At 42.7% G+C, this 12,095-nt stretch overlaps 1 protein-coding gene across 1 annotated transcript in view; it reads left to right on the top strand.

The window, feature by feature from the left end:
• The window catches only part of CDAN1 (codanin 1), a 61,717-nt gene that overhangs the window by 31,424 nt on the left and 18,198 nt on the right, over positions 1–12,095 (top strand). The window contains exons 13-18 of the mRNA XM_015420045.1: positions 1,881–2,024; positions 4,492–4,658; positions 8,343–8,424; positions 10,452–10,541; positions 10,683–10,737; positions 11,223–11,356. Coding sequence (XP_015275531.1) covers positions 1,881–2,024; positions 4,492–4,658; positions 8,343–8,424; positions 10,452–10,541; positions 10,683–10,737; positions 11,223–11,356 — 672 coding nt within the window. The remainder of the gene's footprint in view (positions 1–1,880; positions 2,025–4,491; positions 4,659–8,342; positions 8,425–10,451; positions 10,542–10,682; positions 10,738–11,222; positions 11,357–12,095) is intronic.

Genomic DNA, 12,095 nt, shown 5'->3' with positions numbered 1-12,095 from the left:
TTTATACGCGTGATGGGTATAAAGGCATATAAAAGGTGCTTACCTTTAAAGCCAGGGGCCAGGATACCTTTGAGACTGCCTCTCCCCATATGAGACCTGGAGGACACTAAGGTCTGCAAATCAACATCTTCTAGCAGGCCCCAGGCCCAGGGATGCCCAACTAACCTTGATCAGGGCCAGGGCTTTTTCAGCCCTGGCCCCCGCCTGGTGGAATGAGCTCCCATATGAGATCAGGGCCCTGCGGGATCTATTACCATTCTGCAGGGCCTGTAAGACAGAGCTCTTCCACCGGGCCTTTGGTTGAGGTGGCAGGTGTCCCTGTTCCTTCCTGGCTATCCCCACTCCAGTGGCCTGGTATTCCATTTTAGGGTTTTATTGTTTTAAATTGTCTTTTAATTGCAGTTTTAATTGTATTATATTAAGAATTGTTGTAAACCACCCAGAGCCTCCCATTAAATAAATAAGACCATTTCCTTTTCACATGAACCAGGGGTCCCTTTTGAGTTGAACCCTCTGAACAACTGGATAAGAAATATTCTCCTCTTTCTAGGAGCGATAATCCTTTTTTGTTTGGCTAGACTGGCAGTTTTCAACCTCTTTTCCAGTCCCATCTGTCAAACCCAAACCCCAGAACTGGAGCCTGTGGATAAATGGAATTCAGCTAGTTCTATTTTCTGAACTTTTTCTCAAATGTGTTGGTACACAATAAGGGGAAGGAGTTGTGTCCCTTCACTTCCCAAGTGAACTTGTCTGTTTCCCTCAAACTGACACACGCACACTTCTGACTGGCAGCTGCCAAGCCAAAGTCTGAATGACAACTGACTTCCTCTGACAACTGACTAGACTTTAGAAAGCTCTCCTCAGCTGGCGCTGACCTATCAGAGAATGGGGCGCATGCAGGCAGCAGCCTGTCAATCAAACTGTGCTTTAGAGTGAGGCATTAACACTTAATCTCCCAGCTTTGAATTTGATGCACTAAGCATCCTGCTTTTGGAGGTCAGTTTGTCATGAACCCCCCCCCCAAAAAAAAACCCAAACACAAGAACAACAAACAGTCTTCCTCCTCCTGAGATCAGTGATATTGTCCTGTAGACAAATCAGGTTTGGTGAGAACATCAGTATTCCTAGGAGGATTGATTTGGTAAAGAAAATGGTGCTGAAGCAGCAGTGATTGGGGCTGCCAACAGGTCACTCTTGTAGTGCTGTCACTGTTGCCTGAAGTGAGGAGAGGACAGTTATCATTGCCTAAATGGTAATGAGGAATTCAGTGAGTGCTGTGAACACTCTTGGCTCTTTTATATGGATGATAGGAGAAATACATATGCCACCCTGAGCACCTTGGAGACAGTGTGGAATAAATATGTACTGAATTAATAAGTTTTCCAGTCTCATTAGAAATAGTCCCCAAACTGCTTTTTCAATCCCTCTTCCCAAATAGTTGATACGATGAAAGGACTGCTTTTATGTAGTGGTGAAGAACTTTTGTAAATAACCCGTTTCTCTATATAGCAAGCTTTTAAACCTTTCCATTTGGATGCCATAGGACCAAAACAGACATAGTGTTGAGAGCTCCTTGTTTGAAAATCCAAACTTTCCCCCTACTTAAATAGTTGGTGTGTGAGACCTCCAGTTTGAATCAGATCTGCAGGTGTGGTAAGGGGAAGCCACCCTCTATACGGTTTTTCCTACCTGTATGTTTGCCCCAGCAGGGACAAAAATACTGTACAGTCTACCTGTTTGACCTGCATTTTTACCTTCTTTTTAGTATCATAAGGGCTCTGGAGGCTTTATAAGAGGACAGAATGTTAGATTGCTATACCCTGAACCTGCTCCTTGACTACAACATGTATGACTTTTGGTTCCCCCCCCCCCAATATCAGGATGAGAAGAAGCGTTTTGCTGCAGTCCTTATGAACCTTCGACTCTTGGCGAAGTTCTTTGGATTCCTTGTCTTCCTGCCTTATCACACAATGGAGCCCTCAACAGGCGACCTGCAAGCATCTGCAGTGACCTTAAGGAACCACGTAAGTGACTGACCAGACTAACCTCACAGAAGTAAAATCCCCCCAGGTGTTTCTGTGTATTCTCTCACACAGAAAAGTTTCATTATATAAGAGTCTTGAGTGCTTCTGAAGAGAGTAGCTGTTGCCTGTTAAAACTCAATTGCCTAGTTAATTTAGCCTCCAGTGTTGCTGTACCACTTTTGGTCATCGAGGTGCTACAAACTGAAGGCAAATTCTGAAGTTCATATACTGATATCGTACAGTCCCTTTTCTCTTTCATTCAGTGCTTTGTTTATGTGACAGGAAGTGTCCTATTTATTCTTATGGATCCCATGTTTAAAAACCTTGTCTATTGCAGTTAGGGTCTCTTCTGCTGTGAAAATTTTTGATGCAGAGATGCTTTAAAACAAATATCCATTAAAAAGAGAGAACTATCATATCTTATCAGTAACTGTAGATGCTGATGAAATTCTGTCACCTTTGGCCTGGAGTATCAGCTTCAACCGTTCCTGAGGCTTGTCTGAGATGAGCTTCCCAGGTGCTGAATTCTCTGGCTTAGGTGGTAAAGCTAAGCCAGAGATTTCTCCTTCCCCTCCTCTACACCCTGCCTTAACTTATCCTTCCTTTTTTGGCAGTGGTCGTGGTCGAGAAAGAACACCAGGGAGACAGAAAATTCTTGCAGTGCCCTCCATTGTTCTGGTGGACTACCTAGAACCCTATTACACTCCTGATAACTCTATGGTGTATCATCTTTTTCCAGTGTTTGAATAAAATAAGATTTCTGATAGTTTATCCTCGGTTTGTCTGAGATGTCATCCGAGGGGAGCTGAGGTCCACATCATCTCTGTTGGATGTTAGAGCTCTGTTAGACCCTACTTCAAACACTGATCTGGAATTTGTCTCCATTTAATGTTTCTCACATTTGTGGTGTTGATGGTGGCACATAAGGAATTATCTCAGTTTATCCCTCCCTCACATCAGCTATATGAGGTCGATGCTCATAATGTCCAAGGGCGGTATCAGTAACCTTCAGTGGCTGAGCAGGGGCTGACCTTGTATTTTCCACATCCAAATCCAGCACTCCAGCTACTGAAGTGAGCTGGTTGTCTAAACATAAGACTGCTCTGTCCTTGAGGCTGGACGTAGAAAGTGTGATCAGATGAGTGGCTTAAAAGTGCTGAACCTGAATGTGTTCCTTATGCTGTTAATGCCAGTACATCTTCCTTTTAAAAATTTTCTTTTTAAGTTGTTCTTTGCAGTAGGCATTCATAGAATCACAGAGTTGGAAGGGGGCATACAGGCCATCTAGTCCAGCCCCCTGCTCAATGCAAGATCAGCCTCTAGAGCATCCCTATGGAATCATTCTCTGATACCTTTCCTTATGATATGCAGCTAAATACAGTTTGAGCTTTTCTTTCATTTAGGAGCCAGGAATTGAATTAACTGAAGTTTAGCTGTAATAATGCTTGTTTTTTTTTCTTTAGGCAAAAATTTGATTTTCCTAATCAAAGATGTACATACATATAGTGGATGTTTTCATTAAAGAATGATATACTAGATAGCACCGCCCCCCACCCCTTTTTTTGGCCCAACTGCAAAGAAAAAACCACATCTACCTGTGAAGATGTTGGTGTACTGGCAAACAATTGGTGGGGGAGTGAGAGCTGTATTTGGCTAGATGCATTTGGAGCAAGCCAGGTCCCAGCAGTGTTGCCCAGCCATCTGAGGGATTCATCTTTTGCTGGTGTCTTAGTAGGTCTGGGAGGTGGCAACAGGCCTAAGCTTGTTGCCTTCTCCTTCACCCCGGCTCCAAAAGTGCTGCCAGTGCTTTCATTGCTTGGGTAGACAATTTGCCCTGGGTACCAAGTAAAATGGTTTGGTGTGCTACTGTCTGTAAATGTGTGGGGGCTTCCTGTGAGATCATGCATGTTTCCCCTCCAACTGCCTGTCAAAAATGTGGTGTTTCTTTTACCCTGGTTAGCTGAGGGAGAATTTCTCTCCCGGATGTTAAAAAGTGAGCCCGTTTTGGGGAAATTGAATATACCCCATTCTTCCATTTTATCCTCACAAGAACTCTGTGAGACAGATAGGGAAATTGAGGGGGGGAATGGAAAAATATGTATGCCTCATGAAGCTCCTTAGAGAAAGGGCAGAATAGAAATGAATTTGATAGTGTTTTATGTGTGTGGATTTTTAGAATCAAGACAGGTTAGTTTCCTATGTGTATTTCCAGTGTGTAGTGGTGGTTAGAATGTCAGACTGGGATCTGGCCACCCCATGCCATGTAAGTTGACCTTGAGCCAGTCAATCATTCTCAGCCTGAAGTACCTTATAGGTTATTGAGAGGATAAAATGGAGAGAAGAATGATGCTGTGATCCACTTTGGGTTCTCAGTGGGGAGAACAGTGGGATATAACTATCCACATACATGCATATATGTATGTATGTATGTATGTATATTCATTCCTATGTTTGTTTTTCTGTTAAGACCCTTCCTGTGCTGGATATATTGAAACTTCTAAGGCAATCAGTTCAGAAACAGCGCACAGTCCTCACTGTACCTTGGGTTGTAGAGTTCCTTTCCCTTATGGATCATATTGCTCCATTTCTTGACTACTATGGGAAGATATTTACTCTCCTCCTACAGCTGTACAGGTAAGGGAAGTGGAAAGTGGTACTTGAATGTGTTTGAGGTGTGGGAAGAGGAGTTGCGTACTTGAGAGGCAGAATATTGCCTTCCTAGTAAATTTTTTATCAGCATTAGTAATCTCTGATTATAACATGGATAGAAACTTTGCCTTTACTCTAATATCATTGGTATATAATTTACACAAACTACGATACCTCTTCTCTTGGCTTGCAACATATTATATTCCTCCAGCTACAAACCTTTGCTTAAATATAGTTTGCATCAAAGAAAATAATACATGTAGTCTATGGCATCTGCAAAGTTTATTCCAGTGCTTAATAAACAATACTCAGTTCTTTACAGTTCTTCTTGTTTGGTTATCCTTGCCTTCCCTCTTATAATGTCAGTTTTATTACTAATGCAAAGTTCTATATCCATCATCAATGGTGAATTTGCAGATTTCTATTTGCAGCCATATATATAAATCCTTGCAGCTGTTACTAGAGTTGTAGCCAGGTACTGTCAATCAATTCCAACCAATTCTTTAAAAAAAACAGACCTTAACACCACCACCTTATACATCATTGGTATTTCATAATGTATTAGCTCTTTCAATTACCATTATGATATTCTCCCAGAATGAGACAATCATTGGACAATTCCATAATACATGTAATGAATCTGCTGTTTTGGTTTGACAGTTCCAACAATTTGATGCATCTAAACCATAACTATATTTCATCCATAAAGATGTTAAAAGTTATCAGAATTAGAGCTTACCTCAAGTTACATGTTGTCTTAACAGCTAAGTATAGATGGACCTTGCTCTTGATGCATGGTCCCAGAAACTAAAAAGGAACCTGTTTTCTCAGTAGTTCATAGCAAGCACTGGGGTTTTTTGTTGTTGTTGTTGTTCAGTTGCACAGTCGAGTCCGACTCTTCGCGACCCCATGGACCACATCATGCCAGGCCCTCTTGTCTTCCGCTGTCCTCCAGAGTTTGCTCAATTTAAGCACTGATTAGGGGTGTGCAAAAATAAATTTTTGGTTTTTTCCGATTTGACTCTGTTAGACCCCAAAAATATTGGTATTCCTGAGTACTAATATCGGGTTTGTATTGGGATTCGGGTAAATACTTTGGAATCCCGAATTTATTTGGCTCCGTTATACCCTATGGGGACCATCCTCATAGGGTATAATGGAAAAAGGATTTAAAATTTAAAGGCTTGCTGAGTTCACAGCATGACTCGGTGACTGAACTCAGCAAACATTTAAAGTTTAAATCCCTTCTGAGTTCACTCGCTGAGTTGTGCTGCCATGGGTCTGCTAGTGAATTCAGCAGGTGGTCTCTTTAAATGCTTTTTAGCTGCCCCTGAATAAAAGTCAAATAATATTGGCTTTTATTCAGGTGCAGCTATTTCGGTATTTTTTTTTTGTAAGGTATTTTTTGGGTATTTATTCGGATCAGTAGGGCTGATGTCTTTGTAGAATTTGTCTCAGATAGTTTAAAGGGAAATTTATTTAAAATATTTATACCCAGCTTTTTAGTATATAACAAAATCATGATTACATATACAGTTAAAATAAGATCAGGAACACTCTTTGCTACAACCCTGACAAATGTATCAAAACAACAACGGAACAGTTAAAGCAGAGTATTTTAAAAAGAATAGCCAGCAGGAACCAAAACTAGAGTTTTAGCAATCCACAACAACTGAAACAATCCAGACTCAGAATTAAGTAAAACAAAGTTCCGTAATCTTGGTGATGCCCCCAGAAAGGCCCTGTCAGCTGTTGCTAAAGCTCTGCTAGTAGTGGCTAATGAAGCAGAGCCTCAAAGAAGATGGCTCTGTCAGGTATTGTGGTCCCAAGCCATTTAGGGCTATAATGGTCAAAACCAGCACTTTGAATTTTTCCTAAAAATGATCTGGAAGCCCATGAAGCTAGGTTTGTATAATAGGATTGAAGTGACTTGACCCAGATAACAGCTGGGTCAAGTCACTTCGGTCAAGTCACTTGAAGTGACTTGACCCAGATAACATCTTGGACTAACTGAATACTTTGACAAGAAGCTAGGTTTGTATAATAGGATTGAAGTGACTTGACCCAGATAACAGCTGGGTCAAGTCACTTCGGTCAAGTCACTTGAAGTGACTTGACCCAGATAACATCTTGGACTAACTGAATACTTTGACAAATTTTTCAGAGATAGAGAGTGTGTTTGTCACTTCTTCGTGATGAAACTCTCTTGGTTCACTCCAAGGCTCTTAAAACTGGTGGAAATTAGTGACCGGACTCCATTGTTTATAAGAATAAAACGGCTTTACTGTGACATCTCACATTTTCCTCCAGCACAACCTTAATCAGATACACGTTCCCTATGTTCCAACAATTAAACCGCTCCCTGGGATTCTTCCCCAAAATGTGTCAGTTCCCAATGGCTCAACCTCCTCCCTCACTCTCCGTCCTCCAACTCCCTCTCTGTCCGTTTTCTGCCCATCAACCTCCCAAACATTCCATCTCTCCACACTGCCCTATGTCTGCACATCGCTTTTCTCTAGGTGTTCCCTTTTTGGAATCCGTCACACGCCCCTCCTCTGAAGAACATTGTACCAGGGAAAGGTGCAACCTTTTCCTGTGCAATGGGGTTCGTGTGCGGCTTCCTTATCCTTAAGTTACATTCTTGTATCTATATACAAACAACTTTCAAAAGCAAACAAATACAACAAACATTTCATCAACACACTGCTTGTGACTGTCTTTCTCTCTCTCTTTCTCTTTCCTCTGTTTTTAGCCTCGCCATTTGCAACTCTTTCTCTGCTTCTATTTTGGCTTTCTCTCTTTCTGCCTCTATACGTGCCAGTTCTACCTTCAATCTCATGTTTTCAATGTCAAGGGTGGGATTTTCTTCAGCACTCTCCCCAGCTGTTGCTTCATCTCCCTTTGCCCTGACATTCTTCTGCGGAGGGGCCATCTCTGTCACGAGTTCCTCCCTCCCACTACGCTAGCAGTTTGAATACAGTCTGGCCGCCTTGCCTCTCTGTATTCCTTCACCCTGCTTACGTGGGCTATTCTCGAATCGCGACGCTGCCAACCACTTGTCACGGGCTCTTACAGGCCACCACCTTTTGGACACCACTCTCATGCGGGACACTGCTAGCTTCGGGTAGTAGCGGGGACCACTTACCCACTGGTTTCGTTCTTCGTGATGAAACTCTCCTGGTTCACTCCAAGGCTCTTAAAACTGGCGGAAATTAGTGACCGGACTCCGTTGTTTATAAGAATAAAACGGCTTTACTGTGACATCTCACATTTTCCTCCAGCACAACCTTAATCAGATACACGTTCCAAAGGTTCCAACAATTAAACCGCTCTCTGGGATTCTTCCCACAATGTGTCAGTTCCCAATGGCTGTTAGCCTCCAACCGCTCACAACCTCCTCCCTCACTCTCCGTCCTCCAACTCCCTCTCTGTCCGTTTTCTGCCCATCAACCTCCCAAACATTCCATCTCTCCACACTGCCCTATGTCTGCACATCGCTTTTCTCTAGGTGTTCCCTTTTTGGAATCCGTCACAGTGTTATACTAATTATGAGCATATTTAAGCCAGTTACCTCCCTCCCTCCCTCCCCCCAAGGCTTTGAAATGGAGGAGAAGAATCAAAGAGAATCATGACGTTTAATGTTTTTCTTCTTTTACCCTTCTCTTACAGATGTCTGCTGCTTTCTGAAGATAAAAAGATGTGTTTCCTGAACAAGCTACTGATTCTTGCTGTTTTGGGATGGCTTTTTCAAGTAAGGAGAGTGTTTATTTTCTTTAGGAAACAACATGCATCTTACAGTCCTTGTGGTTTTCCAACGCGTCATGTACAACTGATACAGCACTTTCCCCAAATGTTTCCAGTGTTTTATGTGAATACAGCTCTTTAAACAGTTCTCTAAAGTAAGCCAGTGTCTAAAGTATGCAAATTAGAATAATATAAAAACATGTAAATACAATGTAGAAAACAAGAAAGTAAATATAATATATCTTTTCTCTTGAAACTGAGATATTCATAAAGAGACGAAGAATCCGGATATTAACTTCGTTTCGTAGATCTTCCTCAGTAGTAATTAAAGCAATAGCTTAAATGATATGTCTGTTCAGAACAATAACATTACAGTCTTCTGAGGTAAACAAAGATTGTATGGATTTCTGAGGTAATGTACATGAACAATGCTTCATCAATGGGCAGCTATTCACAAAACATTTTGATAAGGCTTCTAATAGAGGTTCACAACAACTTTTGACTGCTAGTGCTACCTTTGAGTTTCCATTCAGGCACTTTTAGTCACTACATGGGCTCAAATGAAAGTTAGGGATTCTGGAGCTGTATGACTGCATGCAGTAAATACACTGAACAGATTACCGTGCTTGGCCATTAATCAACAACTAGTTTATAGTGCATAATGCTGTATTTTTGTATGTGTGTGTATATATATATTTATGTATGTATATATATATTTTCAGTTTGTGTATATATGCCAGTAATGAATGAACAGCGGGGTTGGTTTGTCTTGTTAAAGCATGATCATCAAGCTCAAATGGGCTAGATGTGTTTAGAGGCCTTTGTTGTTGTTGTTTTTAAAAGATTGTTTTGATGAGGGAGGGTGCCATTCATAGGATGAGTGGCTAGCTTCTAAAAATATCCTTTGCCATTCAAACCCAATATTGCCTCTGTTCTGCATCTTATCTGCCAAAATCCCTTCACCTATTGTTATTGCCTTGCTGAGGGAAACATAAAGATTGCCTGTCTGTTTCCATGTAGTGTGGCCGATAACTATGAAGGGCTGTTGAAGCATGCAAAATGGCATGGTGGGAAGAGCTAAACTCTCCCCCCTGTGCTGCAGTTCTGACCCTAATCTGCAGCCTTTCTGGCTGTTCTTTAACAGTTAAAAATATTGCATTTGTCACACATTTTCCCATCATCTTGTATGGTTTGACCCTGAGTCTTCTTTCCCACTGACTAGATGACATGACAGCAAACCCTGACAGATTGTAAATTCCTTGACAACTTGTATGCAGAAGGTCTGAGGTTCAGTCCCTGTTATCTCCAGTTAGAAAGGATCGGGCAGTGATAACTTATATGCAGATGGTCTGAGGGTTCAGTCCCTGGTATCTCCAGTTAGAAAGGATCGGGCAGTGGGGTGGTACTCTGGAGAGCTACTGCCAGTCGGAGTAAACAGTGCTGGCCTTGGTAGACCAGTAGTTTGGCTAAGGTTAAGGAAGCTCCATGAGTGTGGGTACTGGGCCCCACTGGGTACTCTGAGGGACCTAATAAACCTCTTGGGCCCCATTTTGACAGCTGTGGTTTATTAGCATATTTGAGAACATAACTTAAATCTGGTGGGTTTAGGTATTGTGTAGGGGAAATGATAATACAGGAATGTAAGCACATCAAGCTAGTTACTGTGCCATAAATCATGCTTCCCAACTTACCTGTGAAAGTACTGCATTTCAGTACTAATCTGAGTGACTTGTTTCTTGCCTCCTTGTTCTCAGCACTTTCCCCTGTGTTAGGCCAGCTCATAGGCAAAGAGAGCAGTTGTATTAATTGAAGCTCTATCTTAGTTCTATTGGGGTAAGGAGATGGGCTTCAGTTGGACACAGGGGGCAAGACCTGACCTTTACCACAGATAACTGGGGTCAGGTGCAGCCCTTTCTGGTGGTGTCCTTGAGTGAACTGCTTTATGTTTTTCCTGTGCAGCCTTTTTCTCTGACTGAAGCTTTTGGTTTGCTCTGCACTGCTGGTGGGATTAATTGTTCAGGGTGTGTATTCCAGGTCCCCACTGTCCCAGAGAACCTTTTCTTTGCGGGTGAAGCAAGACTGGAAGAATTAACAGCAGACTTAGAAATAACGGCTCAAGCTCTGGTAAGCTTGAATATTTGAGCGCATGATGTCGCTTTAACCAGGTTTCTTGTTATTTGTTGTCTGAAGACAGGTCTAGTTTAAGTAACTGGGAGATTAAAAGGATATCCATACAGTATCTGGCTCTTTTCTCCCTTTTCTCAGGATTCTGTGCCTTTGGTGGATCAGCAGTTGCTTTATTCTTGTTGTCCATATCTTGGTGAGTCATTTATCAGTCTATTCTAAATGAATAAAGACAGATCTAGTTTAAGTAACTGGGAGATTAAAAGGATATCCATACAGTATCTGGCTCTTTTCTCCCTTTTCTCAGGATTCTGTGCCTTTGGTGGATCAGCAGTTGCTTTATTCTTGTTGTCCATATCTTGGTGAGTCATTTATCAGTCTATTCTAAATGAATAATATATCTTCCTCCCTCAAGGAGTACCTTTAGCTCCTTCACTTTTGGTCTTTTTTGACTCCCCCCCCCCCATAGCTATGAGTTTCGCTGTCTTTCTTTCTTTATATGAGGTTATATGAGGCTAGAAGGCATTTCCCATCTTCTTCCTGACACGCTCAATTAAGAGAATGGGTGGGATTGTTTTGCCTTCTCTCCTGGTCTCTGTGGAAATCTAGCAGTGAAATGCTTGGTATACTTTTTTGTCTCCTGTGGCCAGCTTGTCATCCTTACATATTCATTTGTTCCAGGTGAGCTGAAGAAACTGCTGTCATCTTTCGTGTCTGGTAGTGGAGGAAAGAATGGTGGCTACATAAGAAAAATAACACCAACTGCTGCAGAGTCTCTGGCCACAAAGCCTTCCATTACTCAGCAGAAGCTTCAGGTAAAAGGCTTCCCTGCATGGGAACAAAGATTTACCTTTTGTAGCAACTGCAAGGACAGGTGGCAAGATCATGCAAGTGGTCACAGAAGTGGTAGCCTCCAGACTGGAAGGAACTCCTCAGCAGCTCCTTGACTGTGGTGGAGTGCCATGGTATGGCTGATTGCTGCAGCTAGGGCAGTGGCCAGCCGCCTGGCCCTGTGGGAAGGGGCAGTGCTTCCAGGAGGAACAGAAGCCAGAGCTCACCTGGCCTACCCCTCCTTTGTTCAGGGAACCACATCTGGGGCAGCTGATTCAGTCGGTGTCTGCTTATGCTCTTGTTACAGTCATTTACTGGTGGCTTGGGCACTGGGCTAGACCCAGCATCGAGGGCGGCTTAGCCGGTGTGTCTGCCTCCCCTGATCCGCGGACCCCATGAAGGGTCTTGAAGGTGGGGGCTGTTCTGCATTATGCCTAGCTTGGGGGCTGGGGCGCAGCTCTAACACTCAGATGGCAAGGGAACCACACAGTGGTATATGCCCGTGTGGAACCCATGGACTTGCCATCCTAAGGTGCTCCCCCAGAAAGCGAGCTGGGAGAGGGTGTGTCATTGGCTGACAGGCAAGTCACCTAGTGCTGGATCCATGCCTCATACTGCACCAATGCTCCTATGACTGTACTCAATAAAAGGCGGTGGCCAATTTTTCTTTAAGTCAACGTGGTCTGCATGTTCTTCTACCCTTTGCCCTTGCTCCTTCCCTTG

This window comes from Gekko japonicus, unplaced genomic scaffold (assembly GCF_001447785.1).
Source record: "Gekko japonicus isolate JY-2015 unplaced genomic scaffold, Gekko_japonicus_V1.1 scaffold27, whole genome shotgun sequence".
Lineage (NCBI taxonomy): Eukaryota > Metazoa > Chordata > Lepidosauria > Squamata > Gekkonidae > Gekko > Gekko japonicus.
Note: the sequence above shows the minus strand (reverse complement) of the source record. Positions and strands in the feature narration are given on the sequence as shown.